The 20,474-nt window shown below is 41.9% G+C and overlaps 1 protein-coding gene and 1 long non-coding RNA gene across 5 annotated transcripts in view; one reads left to right on the forward strand and one right to left on the reverse strand.

The window, feature by feature from the left end:
- LOC138761052 (uncharacterized) overlaps window positions 1-20,474 on the reverse strand; it is an 81,729-nt gene that overhangs the window by 40,748 nt on the left and 20,507 nt on the right. Inside the window, exon 2 of the long non-coding RNA XR_011356088.1 lies at window positions 20,006-20,057. This is a non-coding gene — a long non-coding RNA (uncharacterized lncRNA). The remainder of the gene's footprint in view (window positions 1-20,005; window positions 20,058-20,474) is intronic.
- gnb1l (guanine nucleotide binding protein (G protein), beta polypeptide 1-like) overlaps window positions 14,102-20,474 on the forward strand; it is a 51,451-nt gene continuing 45,078 nt past the window's right edge. Inside the window, exon 1 of one of the 4 annotated variants that reach the window (XM_069932606.1) lies at window positions 14,102-14,208. Coding sequence is in view for 2 of the 4 variants with exons in the window: in XM_069932604.1 (XP_069788705.1) it covers window positions 14,283-14,351 (69 nt within the window). In the remaining 2 variants the exon portion in view is untranslated. Of the gene's footprint in view, window positions 14,209-14,251; window positions 14,352-20,474 lie in introns of those variants that run through there. The other 3 variants (XM_069932607.1, XM_069932604.1, XM_069932605.1) reach the window with 3 other exon arrangements.

Genomic DNA, 20,474 nt, shown 5'->3' on the forward strand with positions numbered 1-20,474 from the left:
CTCCTTCCAGATGGCAAAAGGGAGAAAAGTTTACAACAGGGGTGTGTGGAGTCCTTCACAATATTATTTGCCTTCTGTCTGCATCGTGTGTTGTAGATGCCCGTCATAGTAAGAAGATAGCCCCGAATGATCTATTCTGCTGACTTCACTATCCTCTATAGGGTCTAAGGTGATGCAGCTTCCAAACCAGGCTGTAATGCAATTGCTCAGAATGCTCTCAATACATCGTTTGTAGAATGTAGTGAGGAAGGAGGGTGGGAGATGAACTTTCCTCAGCCTTTGCAGAAAGTAGAGGCACTGCTGGGCTTTCTTGGATGTGGAGCTAGTGCTGAGGGACCAGGTGAGATCCTCTGCCAAGTGCACACCAGGAAACTTGGTACCCTTGATGACCTCAACAAGCCGTCAATGGTCAGAGGAGAATGATCATTCTAATAGTGTTCTTCCTCATAGTGACATTAATCAGTTATCCTTTGCCAGAGAGATGGATGTCAAACTGTGTGACTTAACAACCCAAGGTGAGATGCATAGCTGTATTCCCATGGAAAAAAATCATGTATGATCTTAGAAACCGACACAGCACCTTTGTTAGAATATGGTAACTATATTTGACTCACATGGGAGCGCAACTGTAACTGACCCTGACGAAAATGCCAATAGGTAGATTAATAAAATAAATTATATAAGGGGGTGGCCCCACTGCTTCTCCGGATGTCCATTGGAATCAACGATGCCACACCTAGTTTTTTTTTCTTTATGGGGAGAGGGAGGGAAGAACATCAAAAGTTTGTAATTAGTTGGTGGATATCTGTATATATTGAAGATATGTGTGATGCTGTTTTGTTTTTATTAATTGATGAAAAATTTATTTTTTTAAAATAAAAACAACAACACAGGGCAAGTACTAATTGTCCTAATTATAGTCCCTTTCACACTTTCCAGTGATCTCAGGAATCGAACACCAATCGGCCTTTAAAATGGCAAGTGTGGAAGCAAAATCTGCTCAACACCGGCCTCGGATGACATCATCTCATGCCAGGGATTGCTGGCCTCAACCCCTAGTACAATCCTCGGCATCAGTGTGAAACGGGCAATTGCATTGCAAACACTTCCTATTAAAGGTAGAACAGACCAAACACCGGGGATAAACCCTTGCAAGTGTGAAAGTGTTTAGTGTCTCAGTTAGGAGTGGTCTAGTGTGAAAGGCCAAACCTCCATTCCTATCCTGGGACACTGAATGGCCAATATACTGGGATGCAAATGTGAAAGGAGCTTATGCCACCAAATGGAAGGCCATCTAAGAGAGAATACGAAATAAAAGATGTCAATTACATTGGTGCACTATGTTTAATTGTGCCATTACAGGTTGTATCCCTCAACTGAACAAACTATAACAGCTCAGAATAGATTTTACTGCTGCCAATTACAAATCTGAAACAAAAATGGATTTATCACTGCAAACCAGAATTTTCTCTATATTTGAGTTGGAAGATGAAATTACAGTATAGAATTCAAAAACAAATTCAACATTTGTTATTTCCCCTCACTCGAAAAATGGGGATAAAACATAATTATTGCATAATTGATTTTCTGAACCTTAGGTAGGTTAAATTATGGATAGGAGATGGAATCTAACAATATAATTTAGCAGTTTCAGGCTGCCTTTAACCATTCACTTCCTTTGTTCTCAGCACTCAAGCTTGATAGATTTGATCCATTGGATCATTGATATTAATTAATTCCAAGTCAGACCAGCAGAAAATGCTTTAATGGCAAGATACTTCAACTTTAAAACTGAAAAAGCTAAAAGCAGTTTGCTTGGGGTTCTGTAATGACTGGAATAAGATCGAATAGCTGCATTATTCCTCTGGAAAAACGGGGTTGAATTTCCACATAACAGCTTGGGAATTAAATAATATGGGCTAAAAACTAGCATCAAATATAGTGTTCATGAAACTACCAGGAAGCACTCCAAGCTGCTGTAGTAGCAGCACTGCCACTGGGGAGCTGAGATACAGCGATCCTGCAGGGTCCAGGCGCCCAGTAGACTGCCATTGGCACTGCACAGGCTTTGAACAGCCTGTTGAAGGAGCCAATGGTAGTTTAAGTTGAAATCCCAAGCCCAAGATGGCAGTGCCTTTTAATCGACAGCAGCCACGAGGGGTTGCAAACTCCGGGTAAACGGAGGATTAGAGCAGGGCACCAGAGGACGGGAAGATCACACACCGTCTGAAAGAGCAAAGTGGAGGAGGTGACCCGTGGGGATGGTGACCACGGCAGCAGACCAGTGGGGGGGCTCTGCTGCTGTGGGACCAGTGCATGCAGTGGGCTGCTGGCGACTTGAGGCAAGGAACCTGTGGAAGCTGCGGGCTGCTGAAGACTGCTGTCGGGAGACTTGCGCTGGGCTGCAGACTGCTGGAGACTGGCTCAATCCATCTGGAGGGGTACCAGGTATCGGAACCAGGATGTGAGGAGGTGCTGAGGGCGCTGAAGGGTTCCTGACCATGTCGGAGGTTTGGATCTGGATCTCGGGTTGCCAATAGTTTGGACTGGACTCTGTGTGGCTGTGGAAGCGCTGGAGGCAAATTTATGGACAATCAGTGTCTCTGAGAGGGACTCTCTTTTGCTTCTCTCTGTGACAGCAAGTCTGACTGTAAGACAGTAAAAGGCGCTTAGGTAATTCCTGCCAGTGGCGAATCTGTCTGCCTTGCAGAAGGCAAAAAGAAATTTCATGTAATATGACATTGCTTTATGACTATGACAATAAATTGAATCTTGAATCTTCTTAAAAGCCCACTTGTTCATTAATTTCCTTCAGGAAAAGCAAAGCTGCTACTTTCCCTCATCTGCCATACATACAGCCCAATATCTGTGACTTTAAAATAATCCAACAAGCAACTCAGGTCAGGGTCATTGAGGGATGGGCAAGAAATGGTGGGTTCACCAGCAACACCTAGATCTCATGCACCAGTATGTCTAAAAAACTTAGGGATGAGATCTAACTTGTGATCAAATTCTTATGTCCATCTGAGGAAAGTACTCAAAGATGAAATGATCTGAAGGTGATTTTGGAACTCTTAATTCATTCCCAGTCAGACAGAGCAAAGCATGTGCAAGCTAAAAATGGTTTAAAAATTTTTTTGTCTCTCCACTGTCACTGTTTCCCCTATTTCCTCCTCGTGTGCACCTTAGATTTCAGCCTTTGGTGGCTGAACCTTTTACCACTTAGGTTCTAGGCTCTGGAATTACTTCCCAAACCACTCAGCTTTAACATCTATTTGCATGAGTGAGCATATACTCATTGTTCCTAATGATGTCAAAAATAGGATCGAGAAACACATCAGGAATATTTACAAAGTTCAATGCACTCTCTACATATAGTACTAGCAATTATTGGCACAACCAGATAAATTGACTTTAATTCAATGAGTTGTAAATTAATTCTTAATCTGTTTTATATCTGTTGATGTGCATTTTCTTGTGTTTTAACTAGATTTGCATGTATTAACGTGTTCAAACACTTTCTGAACAATGATTACTCTAAATAGTAAGATGGTTGTGAAGATCCCATTTCCTTCATAAGGGAAAGAATATCAGTGCTCACGAACCAATGAAACTGCCATTTATGTAATTTTGCTCAATAGGCCTTGTGCTTATTGATGCACTTCAATAAAGAAACCATAGAAAATAGCCCTCTTTGTTAATTAGGTACAGTATTTACTCCCACAGGTTGTTTTATGCAAGGGCCTATCCTTAGATATACCTCCTGAATCCCCAACCTCAAGCAGAATGCCCATAAAAAACATTAACTTCCACCTGTTTTATGGATTATAGTGGCTGAAATGGATTTGATCTTATTGGGAAAGATGAATTGGGATGTGGGTGGGGGAGGGGGGGATAATCGTCAAATTTTCACTAATTTGAATGATATTTGAGTGCTTTTGTAATTGATTAGTCACACTGAGTTTCAGGCACTGCTGGGGAAAATAACTTTCAACATATTCAAGAAGGTGTTCCCAATTCAAGGAAATATCCAAATGAAAGTCACTAATTTAACCAGGAGCAACAGATTAAATCTTGCACAGAATACTCATGTGACCATCCTGCTTATTTAACTCATCAGTAATCCCACATTTCCTTTCACGTCACCATTAACATTTAAAAAAAATTCCTCCAAGCCTTCCTGAAATTTTCCTGAACACCTGTGATTATCCTTCTTTGGAACTAGCCCTGATGTTTGAACTGGTATTGCTGAGAAAGAGGCCGCTTCGGACTGTCATGGACTAATCCAAGTCTGCAAATAGGTTTAAAACACTCCTGTTTCATCTAATCCTGAAATCCAAACCAGTTTCTTAAAACCTCGATACACTGCAGCAGTGGGAAGAAAATAAAGGATTCTTGTGGTGAATTACAGTACTAAAAGGGCTGTGTGTATTCTTTGGATCAAACCCTCACAGTTCTCCCTAAGCAGGCTCACAAAGAATTTTGTTCAGTTTTAAGTTTATTCAGTCGCATGGTTCTGAGGTCTTTGGAAAGAGATAATGCTGTAGCAAAACAGCCAGTAAGGAAAGATAATGTTAATAGATTCCCTGTGGCCTGGTTAGTACAATGGACAACCATTAGTGCATTTCTTTTACTTTAAAGGAGCAATTTGATTATATTGAGGATTTTTAGGCACGATTTCAAGGCCGGATTTCCCAGGAGTTTAGTTTTCTTTTTTTGTTACCACCGACATTAAGCACATTTAAGATCACTGATTTCAGGAAACAGCACTGCAGTTACTTGAAATACAGTGAAAAGACAGTATACATTAACTCCTTTAACATGGCTCAGCAGATCAAGGTAAACCATAAGAACACGGTGAAACAAAATGGTCAATGGGACAACTAAAAGCTTGGTCAAAAGGTTTTAAGGAATGCCTTAGTCAGAAAATTCTTGAGGAAACAGGATATTCTGCCCATTGACCCTGTGTCGAGCATCGAACACCCATTTACAGCATCTTAAGGAAGACATGGAGAGAGGCAGCAAGGCTTTGTGGATGGGTTCCAGACCTTAGACTCGACTGCCAGTGATGGAGTGAAAAAAGTTACAGTTAAACAAGAAAGTTTGCAGACGCTGGGGTTAGTGCTGGAGAAACTCACTTCACGCAGCATCCATAGGAAATAAAGGGTAACCAAAATTTTGGGCCTGGGCCCTTCATCAGGTATATACATCACAGAAACGTTAGTTACCCTTTACTGCCTCTGAAAGATGATGTGTGTCCTGCTGAGTTTCTCCAGCATGTTTGTATATTGAGCAAAGAAAATTACAGATGGAAAAGATTTAAAAATTGGAAAAGTGCAATGAATTTAGAGCAGGGGTGTCAAACTCAAATTCACAGAGGGCCAAAATTAAAAACTTGGACTAAGTCGTGGGCCAAATTAAATATTTATTGAAAATTTTCAACAACATCTGCATGTTTTCTCTTCTTTCAACATATGCAATGTTAAACTTTTTCTTATTAAAATAAATGTTTAATAATAGTTTTGGTTAAACTCTTTCCAGAAGAAGCATTAACAAATGAGAAATAAAATATTCAATAAATAATATTTCTCTATAGCCTTTAAGTTCCTTTTAAATGTATCTTTTTTCACAAGCCAACAAGTCAAAAAAATAACAACTTGCTTCAATGACAAACAGGTTTGTCTTTTAAAAGGATGAACATATAGTCTGCCTCCCACCTGTCTTGAAAGGTCCTGTTTTCTGTCTTTCGTTTGGCCATTTTTCGTAAGGGGTTTATTACATGCGAGTTGGGCGACAGGTCCCAGATGCTAATGAAAGTAAAGAGAGGAGGTGGGGGCGATTAGCGGGCTGACGCCAATGCATTTGCAAAGCATTCTGGGATTTGTAGTATTAGCTGTGCATGCGCTATACTAGTGCGGTGGCCAGCGGGCCAGCTCTAATACATATTTGATATGATCTTGCGGGCCAAATATAATTATATCACAGGCCAAATTTGGCCTGCGCGCCTGAGTTTGACATGTGTGATTTAGAGAGTTTGGACTGGGGGGATTATGGAGAAAGGAAAGAAGCTGATCCTATGAAAGGATAAAAAAGGACTGGAGTTTCAAAGCTTCTGTCCAGTGATGTCACGAGCACAGAGGATGATGAACAGTGGAACCACGATGGAAATTAGGCAGCAAAGATTTTTGGAAACTAACTTTGCAACTGCAAGTGATCTCTGCTCAGCTTGCTCAGCTGCTGGGTCCAGAGGATAAGAACACATATAGGTGTACAGGTAGGAGCTGGGTAATGTAGACAGAATCCATCCTGATCATTTAAGATGGTCATTGCTCCAAGTGCCATGTTTCTGCAGACCTGTGCATGCTGGGTTTTTTTGGAGGATGATTCTACTAGTGACCGAGTACAAGATGACCCGAACATTATCTACTTGGCACAAATAGCCAAGCTTGACTGCATCTCAGTGAAGATTTGTGCTCAGCTTTGCATGTTGGTACTTTTACTGACACAAAAACACGGGAAATCTTTCAATTACACTCTCCATTTTAACCACATTTACTCCATCTAAAGTAATATAAAATAAAACAATACAAATATTCTTCTGCTTGGCAGAAGATGAAAAGTGCTTTCATCACATTGAAAAATAAAGACAAGGAGTAATAAATTTTTATGATAGAGATATTAGAATCATGGAAAACTATCTAAAGGCCCCACTGGAATTGTGCCATAAATATTATGGAAAAATAAGTCTCAAGAATTGGAGCTTTGTTCATTGGAAGGGAAAAGGTTAGGGGATTTTGAATACTGCACACCTCTAATGTGTCATAGCCATGTCATGGCACTAAGAAAAATTCACTGGGCTAATTTCTGGAGTGAGAGAATGTTCCATCTCATGAGACTAAAGGAATTAGATCTGTATTTTTCTGAGTTTAGAAGAATGAGAGGTGACCTTACTCAAACATATAAGATCCTGACAGAACTGGGAGGGTAGATATCATGATGTTTCCACCAGTAGGCAAAATTTGAACAAAGGGGCATTGTTAAAAGATTTGGGTGGTGGCCATTTAAAGTTGAGGAGGCGACAGGAATCTCTAATTAAATTCTCTGCCCCGGAAGGTTATGGAGGTAGATTATTGGGAGAATTTAAAGAGGAAGAAGATTTTGTTAAAGTACAGAAAAATGGAGGCTGTGGACAATTTGTCCCAGAAAAGGAGGAGACCTGGAGCAAATCAGCCAATCATATTGAAAGGTGAGGCAAGCTTGAGGGCAGAGTGGCCTACTTCTGTTTCTATTTTCATATATTTCCTTGTTCTTAAGTGACACATGTCCAGGCCAGGATGTCTCTCATCGTTAGGTGATTTTTCCCATTCACATTTACCCAATAGGTTTGCTAAATCATTAATGGTCCCCTAACCTGAGGGAGGTTTGAAGTGAATGGATGTTTTGGTGTTTGGTGTTGGAAAATACCTGTGGGAAACATCTTTTGAAATATCCCACTGGATTTCAAGGGGAGGCTTTCTGGTCATAATATCAATACAAAGCAACTGCACGACAAAAACAGCTCCAATTTAACTTTATAAATTCCAGTGGATTCTCTGATCTACAGAAAGTAGCTGGAGAATGATGAGATCAGTTGGCGTTTTTTATTTATTGGAGAGCTTTACAGCTTGCTCTGAACTGTTTTATCTCTTCTGCACACAAACTGAAAGAGATAAAAGATAAATCTGAGTAATCTTCTCAAATTTAAATAATAAGTGTTTGTCTACAGCTACTCTTTTTTGCCATTGTAGAATAATTCTAATCCTGTATAATGCAAGTCAGAACCAAGATCAGTTCTGTATTTCCACAGAGGAACATAGCTACCTGTGCAAGAGGTGACAGAGCTGCAATAAGAAGTACTTGGGAAGATATTTTACCTAAATTTTCCTGTGGAAACCTACCACTTCAGATCAAAAGAAATTAGCAGAAAATTATTGATTCTTAGAATCAGAATTTATTGTCATGAACAAGTCGCAAAATTTGTTGCTTTGCAGCAGCGTCATAATGCAAACATTCATATAAACCACCTTACAAAACTAAATAAAAATAGTGCATGATGGTAGCAGAGTGAAGAGGGCATGGCCTGAGTGGTGGGGGTCCTTGAGGATAGAGGCTGCTTTCTTAAGACACCATCTCTTGTAGATACCCTCGATGGATCTAAGTCTTGTGCCCCTGATATCGCAGGCCGGTTAACAATTCTCTGGAGATTTTTCTTGTCCAGAGCATTGGCATCTCCATACCAGACAGTGATGCAACCAGCCAGGATACTATACACCTGTAGAAATGTTCAAGAGTCTTCAGTGACATACTGAATCTCCTCAAACACCTCACAAACTATTGCCATTGGTGAGTCTTCTCGTGATTTCATCGACATGGAGGCTCCAGGTCAGATCCTTGGAGATGATGACACCAAGGAATTTGAAGTTCTTGACCCTTTCCATTACTGAGCCTTGAATGAGGACTGGATTGTATTTCCCTGACTTCCTGCTGAAGTCCATAATCACCTCCTTGGTTTTGCTAATGTTGAGTGCAATGTTATTGGTATGATACCACTCAACGAGCTGATCTATCTCCCTCCTGTCCACTTCCTCATTGCTGCTTGTGATTTTGCCGACAACCATGGTGTCATCAGAAAATTTGGAGATCGCATTGGAATTATGACTGGCCACAAAGTCATAGGTGTATAATGAGTAGAGCAGTAGGCTAAGCACATATCCTTGAAGTGCCCCTGTGTGGATAGTCAGTGAGGAGGAGATGTTGTTTCCAATTTGTACTGATTGAGGTCTTCCAATGAGGAAGTCAAGGAACTAGTTGCAGAGGAGGGTGCAGAGGACCCTAGATTAGCACTGAGAATAATGGTGTTGAATTCTGAGCTGTTGACTTTGAATAGAAGCTGTATGTATGAGTTTCTGTTTTTGAGGTATTCCAGAACAGACTGGAGAGACAGTGATATTGTGTCTACTGTGGACCAATGGTGATGATGGGTGATTTGCAGTGGGTCCATATGTGTTAATTGCTTAGGTATGTGTTAATTCTGGCCATAGCCAACTCTTGAAGCTTTTTTTAATGTGCTTTGTATTCTTTAAAATATAACATTTGAGACATATCTTTAGTCAAAGAATATCTGGTCAAAAGTGAGAAAAAAATATCAAGTCCCAAAGTTAGCCTTCAGTAACTCTTTCTCAATGGGAAAAAAATCTAATTTTGAAAGGGAATCAATATTATTAGGTGTAAAGAAACACAAAACTGCAAATTCTGGAATCTTTGGCAAACAATGAGAAGCTAGAAGGACTCAATGGATCAGGTAGTAGGTAGAAATAGTCTGTCAACATTTTGGATAAGAAATAGGAGCAGGAGTAGACCATCCGGCCTGCTCAACCATTCAATAAGATCTTGGCTGATCTGATCATTGACTCAACTCCACCTACCTGCCTTTTTCCCCATATCCCTTAATTCCTTTTTTATGTAAAAATCTATCTAGCTGAACCTTAAATATGTTTTAATGAAGTAGCCTCAACCGCTTCCCTGGGTAGAGAATTCCACAGATTTACTAGTCTCTGGGAAAAACAGTTTTTCCTCATCTCCATCTTAAATCTACTCCCCTGAACCTTGATAGAATAAAGGGGCAAAATCATATAGCAATATCTCCTTTGATAGCTTGATAGTTTAGTCTTGATAAAGGGTCCAGATCAAAATGATGACTGACCATTTTTACCCACTGCCTGACCGCTGAGTCCCTCCAGCTTCTCATTGTTTGTTGAATATTATTAGGTGCCATAAGACAGGAATGGTAGAAGGCTGAGCAAGTGATAGAAAATGGAAGAAATAAACTCCATAGGAGTTACATAAATGCAATTTAGGAACCCTGCTGAGTCTCTCCAAAATTGTGTGTGTTTGCTTTCCCAACATGTGCAGTGTGTGAGGTCTGGATTTTAGCTGGCCAATAATTTGGTTTAAAACTCCTTGCTTAGATGCTCTGTTTAATGCTGGCATTGTAGTTTGATTATATATTAATAATAATGATTATTGGGGAGAAATAATTCTTGCGTGCTAATATTTTACTATGTTAAACTCCACTGAGTAAGCCTTTTTGTGCCTATATTATTTGAAGACAGGGTGTTCTAATTAGAACCTGCCAAAGTTTAAAATCTATATTGTAAGATAAGTGAGAATTACTGAATTTCTTTCCTGTTTTTGCAGGAAACTTTCTAAAACTCCTTGTGATAAGGAAACAAATATGGATTCCTGCCTTTGACAGAGCTAGCTTTGTGGATTGTCCTTGATACATCACCCTGCATTATTGAAGGGCACGCAAAAGCAGCATTATAAGAGAGACTTCCTTCATGCCATGGAGTTTCTGTGCAAATGAAATAATACTAAGAAAAGTAAAGCAAGAGTCTAAATATACTCTCTTATAGAGAAGCAAATTTATGTTTGGCAGCTGCTGGCATTGGAAAACATCAGAAGTCCTCCCACTGAACAGGAAATTGAGGGTTATCCTCTTATCAGCTCTTGTACAAGTGCCCTTTATTATTAAAAGTGTGATCTATAGCCTGTAGAATGCAGACGGCTGTGAATAAGAACAGTTTAAAGCATTTAACAAAGGTGTCTGCCTTAACCCGAAGCCGAAGATCACCAAAATAAGAATTCAATTGCAACTTCAACTTAATTAATCCTCAATTAATCACAATTAAACCTTTGACTGGAAGTTCCAACACTGCCAGTGTTGTTGATGCCAGGAACATTGAGAGGTTGGACAGGCTTGGGGTGTTTTCTCTGGAGTGTTGGAGGCTGAGGGGTGAACTGATAGAAATTAATAAAATCATGAGAAGCATTGATAATGTGGACAGTGAGAATCTTCTTCTTGGGTAAAAGAGTCCATGTGCTTAAGGTGAGGGGGAAGGAGAGGTGCAGGGCAAATCTTTTGTCCAGTGACTGGTGGGTCCCTGGAACAGGCTACCAGGAGTAGTAGTGGAAGCATATAGAATAGTAGTGTATAAGAGGCTTCTAGATGGACAGATGAATATGAAGGGGATGGAGGGGAATCTATCAGGTGCAAACAGCAGAGTTTTAGTTTGATTTGGACATCATGTTCAGCATGGACATGTGTGCTGAAGGGTCGGGTCCTCTGCTGTACTGTTCTATGATCTAAATGATGATGAAGGAGCCAGGCAATGTTTTCAGGTGTGGCAGTGAAGGATAAGTGAGAGGTCTGGCATAATCTTGTTACATTATCAAAGGCTCAGATGTCTTACTTCTGCTCCTATTTCTTATGTGCTTAAGTACAGACATTTTAGAACAGAGAACAAGGAATATTACAGCACAGTCAGGTCCTTCAGCCCACAATATTGTTCTGACCTATATAAACCCACTCAACAAACTAAACTGTCTCGACCTCACACCCATAACCCTCTATTTTTCTTGCATTCATATGCCTAAGAGTTTTTTATATGTCCCTATTCTACCAGCCTCTACCACCACCCCGGCAATGCATTCCAGGGACCCACTACTGCCTGTGTAATAAACTTACCCCTGACATCTCCCCAAAACTTTCCTCTGCTCACTTTATTCAGATGTCCTCTGGTGTTTTCTACTCTTGTCCTGAAAAAAAGGTGCTGGCTGTCCACCTTTTTTTTGCCTCTCATAATCTTGTAGACATCTATTAAGTCAACTCTCATCCTTTTTCACTCCAAAGAGAAAAGCACTAGCTCTGTTAACCTTAATGTAAGATTCAGAAAACTGAATAAAGAAGGGACGCAGGAGTTACAAAATACATTTTTACCAGCGACTTGTATGTGGGATCTTTCTTATACTTATTCAGCAATAATTGAGCATGAATTGGATTGAGGACTTGTGTTAGTGAGGTGCAGTGAAGTGGATTGTTTAAGAGCACATCCTTGAAAGAACCTGGTTTCTGGAAATGACAGCCATAGGGTCCTAGTTATTTTTCACATGGAAAAGACAAACAATCTTACAATGATGTTGTTTGCTTTCAGGGGAGGGTAATCTTCTTGTTCCTCCAACTCTTTATGTCTCTTTCTAAAAGAGACACCTTGGCATGAACTGAGTATTTGGTGTTTTTTTTAAAAAAGGAAGAAGTCAATGCACAAGTTGTCTGTTGTGCAAACACACACCAATAAAATACACATAGCCTTTGTCATTGGGTAAATGAAGACTTAATTCACCATCATAACTTTGTTTATTATCTCTTGCAGTGGCCTTTGTTCTGCATATAGTACCCACAGTGAGCATCATAGTTAGTGTTCAATGATTGGTCCCATTGCTGTACTTAAAAGATTCCAACCAAGGGCAGAACATAGTTTGTGCAATTTGAAGTACTGCAATGCAGGTTAAATAAATTAATCATGAGCTCCATGCAAGTAAAAGCTACTCATGTTTATGTATTACCTTTAACATAGTAAAACATCCCAAAGTCGTGCAAAAAAAGTGCTAGAAAACGAAATGAAGAAGTGTGCCAAAAATGGTCAAATTTACCACAAATGACCAAAGGCAGAATAGCAGTAACACAGAGACTTCAAGGATAGAGAGGATAATATAGAATTGTCTGGAACAAAAAAGACAATGAACTTTAAAGTTGAGGGTTTGCTGAACTCGGAACCAGTAAATGTCAGGGTCACAGCAGTGATTTTGGAATAGGAGTTGGAACAAGTTGGGATGTGGCAGAAAATATTCAGTAGATTGATAACAATTCAGGCTGGAGATCTTTCACCAGAACTGGAAATAAGAGAGCAATAACTGTGGCTATCTTAAGAATTTACTTTAAAAAATCACCTTTGCAGAAATTAACATGATGAGAGTCATCTTTTTAATTTTACATCTCACTTTTATTCCGATATCACTCCATGGTGTAAGAGCAGAGAAGCGTAATTAATTCATATGTCCTGGACTTGTCCTGGTCTAGAAAAATATCGGAGAGAGGTTTTTCATACTTTATCAAAAATTTTCAATGTAGATTTAACCCTTTGGTGACCCTTTCCAGTACCACAGGAGGGAATGATTCTCCTTCATCTTTGGTTCAGAGTCGCGCCATTTCTTTTGCTTCTCCTTTGGTGAGGCGTGTGATTTTACTTAAATGGAAGGATGCTGCCTGGCCTACTCATGATCAGTGGTGCATGACATCATGTCCTGTTTGAATATGGAAAAGATTCATTGTTCAATTAATAATTCAGATATCAGATTCCAGAAGTTATGGGAGTCATTAGTAACTCACTACCTTACTTTATAATTTTACTCCAATGTAATTGAATTGTTTGACTTGTATCTTTTCCACGTTACTTAATTTTTTTTTCACCTTCACTTTTCTTTTAATACTAGTCATATGTAGTATCTGACAATGTGATTAGGTAAGGGGTTTGAGTTTTTCTCCTCTACTATTTTCTTCTTTCCTCTTTTTAAAAATTTTATTAGAGCTTTTTTCCCCAAAAAAATGTACACTATTTAGAATATGAATATGATTTACAATTTATTTATGTTAGTGATACACAGAATGTCTTATTTAGTTTATGTAACTGTCCATACTATCTTATTGAATTGTATCCTTTTTGCTTGCATAAATTCTTTATTAAAATCAATAAAAATATTTTGTAAAGAAAGAAATTTTTTCCATCAGATTTATTCAATTTTCTTCATACTTATGCATCTTGTTCTTATTCATGTAGGTAATTCACAGCACCTTGTGGTATAGGAGGTCCACAGGTGACTTGGCTATTGAAAAACTTTCTAATGTAGTCCCATGACCAATTGTTCTATTGCTTTGCAGATGATTTCCCCTTTATTTGACTCATCTTGTAGTTTGTCCCTGTTTCTTTTTGAAGTGTGGGACATATCCAGCCTGATTTGCTGGGCATGCCTTCCTATACTTTGCACCATTCTCTTCCTCCCTGTCACCAGTTAACCCAATTTTAATCTGTCAGAGGCAACCCCCTCTCTCCCTGCAGATTATTTTGTCTTCAATGCGGTCCGCTCTGCTGAACATTTTCATCATTTGGTGCCTCTCTTCTCCTCACCCTCCGGCCCACTGACTACATTTCCCAGAAGCCACAGCGGCCGGCGGAAGACGTCGTGTCAGAGACTGCGAGGATCGTGCCACCGCCCCCCCCATCCTGCTGGGAAGATATCAACGGTGAAATAAGGCCAGCCGGCGTGATTTCGGTACGTCCCTCGGGTGGGTGGCCGTCACCAAGGGCGCCGTTGCCTTGGCGACGAGGGCGGGATCGGGAGCGGAGATGCCCTGCTCGGGGGTGGGACGGTTTGAGGTGGGGCTGCAGAGGTCGGTGCACAGGGGACGGGACAAGGTGGGGACCCGATGGCACGTTGTCCTCGCTGCAGGGGAGGGGGAGGAGAGGGGGGGAGGGGGAGGGGGGGGAGGGGGAGGGGGGGGGAGGGGGGAGGGGGGGGAGGGGGGAGGGAGGGGGGAGGGGGAGGGAGGGGGGAGGGGGAGGGAGGGGGGAGGGGGAGGGAGGGGGGAGGGGGAGGGAGGGGGGAGGGGGGGGATCCCTCGCTGAACTGTGGGGGATCCCTCGCTGAACTGTGGGGGAAGAGGGAGCTCTAGCTGGAGGTGATCGAAGGGGAATCCCTCTCTGTGAGAGCCCCACTGTGACATCGACTGCATTCCATGGATGCTGTGTGCCCTGCTGAATTCCTCCAGCATTTTTGGACCCTCCACCAATGCATTACCTTCTCGCCCCTGAGTGGCTGTTCCCTAATTTTGAGTCTAGACACATCATCCTTCTGTCTAGACATATGAAATTTGTATACTTCAAATAGATCACCTTTCAATTCTTCTAAAATGTAGACAGTACAGGCCAAGTTTACTTGAATTTTTTTTTGTCCTTTCAGCAAACCATTATCCCCATTGCAGAAATCAATCAGGTGAATTTTCTTTCCACTCCCTTTGAGAATATATCTTTGGAGACTAAACTGGTACATCGAGTTCCAGGTAGGGTGGGCATTCCAAAAGGAGGACATGGTCATAGGTTACCATATATATAGTGTGTTTGCATTTGTTGTTTTTGCAATATTGTTTAAATCTTATATAAAAAAAAATTTGTTTTGAAATGCACTGTATATGTATGTATGACTATGTCCTCCTTTTGGAATGGCCATCCTAGATCCGGGTATGATGCCTTTACCCTTGTGCTCAAGTCATCTTGCAGTAAAGGTCAACATATATCACTTATCAAATGTTAATTCTCAGTGATACATGTACATATTTTTTTCAAGAAATGCACATTCCCCACTGACTTCTGACACATGACGACTCAAGATGGTGGAGCATTGGGAGATGTGTGCAGTGTATATTACATGAAAGCTCTGTGTAAGCAGTGGCAGGTATATCTTTTCTTTGGAGACTAAACTGGTACATAGCGTTCCAGGTTGGGTGGCCATTCCATTTGTTTGCACTGTCCTCTCAACTACCACTGCTCCACCTGAGGAAAGAATTTGTGGTTCCCTCATTGTTTATTAGTGGCCTTAAAATCCCCCAAAAAAGAGTGGAAACAAGTCATCCTTCAATCCTGAGGCATTATCCAGTCAAAGAGGATTAAATGGTATTTCTTAACTCTGCAGAATGGTGCATTATAAGCCCCTTTCACACTTGCATCTTATTCCAGAAATTAATGGCCAATTAGTAGGATAAGGGTAAGTGTGAAACCAAATTAGTCTGAATGCCAGCATGAAATGATGTCATTTCATGCTGGGGATAGACTGCCTCAACCCCTACTGCAATCCCCAACATCTGCAGATGTTGGCGTTCCAATTAGCTGAGTGTGAAAGTGAGAATTGCATTCTAGGACAGCAGTGACACAAGTTTTTTGCGTGAGTGCAGAAACGTGAAGGAAAGAAAAGATTAAAAATGAAGGTATAAACTTTGCTGTGTTTCAGCGGGAGAGAGAGAAAGTGCTAGCAATAAATAGCAATAGTGGACAATTTATATCAGAGTGGGAAAGTTGGTAGCACAGGAACACTCATGAAGCGGTTTCTCTGCCACAGAATTATGGAGGACAAATCCGCCATTGCTTTTTCTCACAGTCTTTATAAATTGTGCGCGATAGCACTCCCAACTTTCCCACCCTGTTTAAAAATTGTTTACTATTGCTATCTAGCCCTTTCCCATGGTCCCTTATAAAGGTTTATATAGGTCAGCATAACAACAATGAGCTGAAGGGCTCATAATGTGCTGTACATAAAACGTAAGTATGTTATAATCAAAAATGATTAATTTTGTTCAATTATAAGATCATAATACATTGATCAGGGTTTAGGGCAGGTCCACCATCGCTCAATGCATCATGATGTCACCGGTAGAATGCTCCTATCCCCAAGAATGGCTCGTGGTGTGTAAGAAAGCATGCAATGTCCAGTTAAGAGTGGCCAAGTGTGAACAGCAAAAATACCATTCGTAACTGAGTCACTGAATTGTTGATTTACTGGGATGCAAGTGTAAAAAGGGCTATAGATTTGCACCAGTGGTTACTGCTATCCATTAAACCTGCTTGTCTTTTCTTTCTCCTCCACTTTTCCTGTCCTAGTTCTTTCACCCACACAGCTCTACTATTTTCCCCCTCCCCCTCATGCTTTCTCCACCTATCATCTCCTGCCTTGCCGTTTCCTCCCCCCCCCCCCCCCCCCACTCTTTTGTTCGGACACTTAACAGCATTTTCTCTTACTTTAATGAAAAGCTAAACCCCGTAACATTGGTATTGTATTTTTGTCTTTGCTACATAAAGGATGCTGTTTGACGAGCTGAGCATCTCCAGCTTTTTGTGTTTTTACTTCAGCCACAGTGTCTACAGAATTTTGAGATTTACTTTACCACCAGTGGTTTGTTTATTTTCCCCACCAACCTACTTGGGATCCTTGTCTTATTGATGAGAACTATTCTCGATACTTGTTATGAAAGATAACTAAATGAGGCATTGTAGAACTATTTTTGTAGAGAGAAAATGAAACCGCTTGATACCCTGATGCATGATCAATAATGCAAAGACTGAAGTTACTGGAACTGAAGGCTTTTATTAGCAAGAGATGGACAGTATCCCTTGTGTTGCTGGCTCACTCTGACCCGGGCTTGAAATGGGGGCAGGGTTGTGGCATGACAATCTTTATGGGGAATAAAGGGGAGGAGTCACGAGGCAGCCAATGACACCAGGGTCAAACATAAAAGGTCATATCATTTACATACACAATAATGGTTTCACTACATTCACCTCCTCTTTCAAAAATAAGTCTTGGGGTGGGTGTGGTGCAGTCAGGTACCCTCATGTTCATTGTGTCTGGCAGCCTCCTTTGGTGATGTGACCAGCATGCTCTTGTCCAGAGGTCTGTGGTGGTCTCCATCGGTTGTGGCTGCTCCATCTTGGTTGGCCCAGCTGGGGTGCTTGGTTGAGTGGGGTGGGTGCATGTGTGTTGACTGGCAGGTTGGCCGAGGTGGTGGGGTAGGGATCTGAGGCCCTGGAGAGCTGGTTGAAGGAGGGGGTCCAGATGCTCCCACATGTGCCAGGTCCCAGATGGATACTGTATCCTCGGGTCCATCTGGGAATGCCACGTAGGCATACTGTGGAGCAACTGGACCCTCTCAACCAGAGGGTTGGACTTGTGTGTCCTCACATGCTTGTGGGGGAATGTAAAGAATCTCTCCTGAGGTGTCTCGTTGGTGGCTATACACAGGAAGGACCGAGTAGCATGGAGGGCCTCTGGAAGGATTTCTTGCCAGTGAGGGACAAGGAAGTCCTTGGACTTTGAGGCCTTCCAGATTGTGCCATTCTCCTGCTCCAACTGGCCATTCCCTTTGGGGTTATAGCTGGTGGTACGGCTAGAGGCAATGCCCTTGGACAGCAAATATTGATGCAGCTCATCGCTCATGAAGGACGAACCCCTATCACCATGGACATAGCAGGGGTATTTGAAAATGGTGAACAGGTTGTTCAGAGCCTTTATGATGGTAGATACGGTCATATCTGGGCAGGGGATGGCAAAGGGGAATCGTGAGTACTTATTGATTTTGTTGATGAAGTACACATTGTGGTTTGTGGAGGGTAGGGGTCCTTTGAAGTCCATATTCAGACATTCAAAAGGGCGAGTGGCCTTGATCAGATGTGACCTTTTGGGCTGGTAGAAGTGCGAATTGCACTCCATGCAGACTTGGCAATTTTTGGTCAGTGTCCTGATGTCCTCAGTGGAGTAGGGGAGTTATGGGCCTTGATAAAGTGGGGAACAAAAAGGGTGATTCTAGGGTGGCAGAGGCCTTGGTGCAGTGCCTGCAACCGGTCCATCTGCGCACTGGCACATATCCCTCGAGACAGGGCGTCAGAAGGCTCGTTGACCTCTCCAGGCTGATACAGTATGTCATAGTTGTAGGTGGAGAACTCAATTCTCCACCAAAAGATTTTGTCATTTTTGATTTTACCCTGCTGCTGATTGTTGAACATGAAGACGACTGCCCATTGGTCAGTCAGCAGGGTAAAATGCTTACCAGCGAGGTAATGCTCCAGTGCCGTACCACTTCACCCATAGCCTGGGCCTCTTTCTCAGTGGAGGAGTGCCAAATCTCGAGGCCCTGGAAGGTGCACTAAAAAACACTACAGGCCTGCCCACTTGGTTAAGTGTGGTGGCCAGGGAAAAGTCCGATGCATCATTCTCCACCTGGAACGGGATGGATTCGTCCACTGTATGCATTGTGGCCTTTGTGATGTCGGCTTTGATATGGTCGAATACCTCATGGACTTCTGCCGATTGGTGGAGAACAGTGGCCCTGATGAGGGCCTTCTCTGCATAGCTGGAAACGTAATAAGAGATAAACCCCAGACACCTTTTCAGGGCCTTGAGGCAGTGGGGTGGGGGGGGGTGGAAATTCTAACAGGGGGTGCATGCGGTCAGGGTCGGGGTTGATGGCTCCATTCTCCACAATTCAGCCTAGAATAGCCAGGGACTCCAAAAAAGGACTCTGAGAAAGTTGGAAAGTCGACCATCCGCCTCAAAAGCAGTGTATTGTTGGTCCTTGGGGCAAATGGGGAGCTGGTGCTATGCGTTGTGGATGGCTATTTCCAGGGTGTTTGCCAGTTCGATTGTCAAGATTGTCAGTCTTTTCTGCTCGTAGCCTCTGCTTCACGTAATTGGAGTGGATGCCTGCTACACAGGTGTCTCTGATCAGCAGCTGCCTGTGCTGTTCAGCACTCACAGCCTGGCTGTTGCAGTCCCCTGCAAGCTCCTGCAGGGCCCTGACAAAGTCATTGAGTGTTTCCCCAGGTCGCTGCCTGTGTGAGCGGAGTATGTGCTGTGGATAGACTTCATTCACCTGTACCTTGTACTGGTCTTTTAGCTTCTCCATAGGTCTGGCAGTCCCAGGCCACTCTATGCCTGATGTACGAAAATAGCTCGTCTTCATCGTCCTGGATCGCAGCTTCAGAGGCTGTGAGGAATCTTACAAAACAGCGGGGCTTGAGCGTGAATTTGTCAGCTGCTTCGGGTTCTCTCTGGTCAAGCTTCAAGTATTTGTCCATGTTCCGACGAAACAGTCTTGCTAATAAAATTGATGCATGACTGAAGTTACTGGAACTGAAGCCTTTTATTAGCAAGAGATGGACAGCATCCCTTGTGTTGCTGGCTCACACTGACCTAGGCTTGATCTGGGGACAGGGTTGTGGCATGACAGCCTTTATGGGGGATAAAGGGGAGAAGTCACAAGCCGGCCGGTAAGAGCAGGGTCAAACATAAAAGGTCATATCATTTACATACACAGTAGTGGTTTCACCACATTCCCTTACCAAAAAAAGATTCTTCTTTGGAAAGGCTTTAGCTGAAGCCATCGAGTTTCGTAAGAGAACAAGAAACTTTTAGTTATTAAGGGTTATGGCGAAGGTGACCGAATGTTGAGCTAATGTTAAATAATCAGGCAGAATCTTACGGAATGCTGGAAAAGGTTTGAGGACTTGAATAGTCTCCTACTTACCATCTTTATGTCATTTGTTTTTGAAGTGTGGAATGTCATGTAGTGAGATCTCCTGAAATAGTGAAAAATATCAAAAGACACAAGTCAATATTCCAAGAACATGTATTTCATAGAAATGTTTGTATTGAATTTATTCTATGATCGAGTAACTTTTGGAACAGGAAATTGTGGATTCAAGTTCCAGTTCAGAAATATCTCCACATAAGCAAGTTTGACATTCTAATTCAATGCTGCATCTTTTTGAGATGCAATATTTCAGGTGGGATGTTAAATTAAGGCCAGTGTGCTCAAATGGATATAAAAGAATCCTAGGGTACTATTTTTAAGCGGAGCCAGGAGCTTTCCTGGGTGTTCTGGGCAATATTTAGCTCACATAAAAATTACAAAACTGGGATAGTTCTGAGATGCCTTGTCTGCTGTGTTTCCTACATTACCACAGAGGTTGCATTTTCAAAATAAATGCGCACTC

The sequence above is a fragment of the Narcine bancroftii genome, chromosome 4, assembly GCF_036971445.1.
Source record: "Narcine bancroftii isolate sNarBan1 chromosome 4, sNarBan1.hap1, whole genome shotgun sequence".
Taxonomy (NCBI): domain Eukaryota; kingdom Metazoa; phylum Chordata; class Chondrichthyes; order Torpediniformes; family Narcinidae; genus Narcine; species Narcine bancroftii.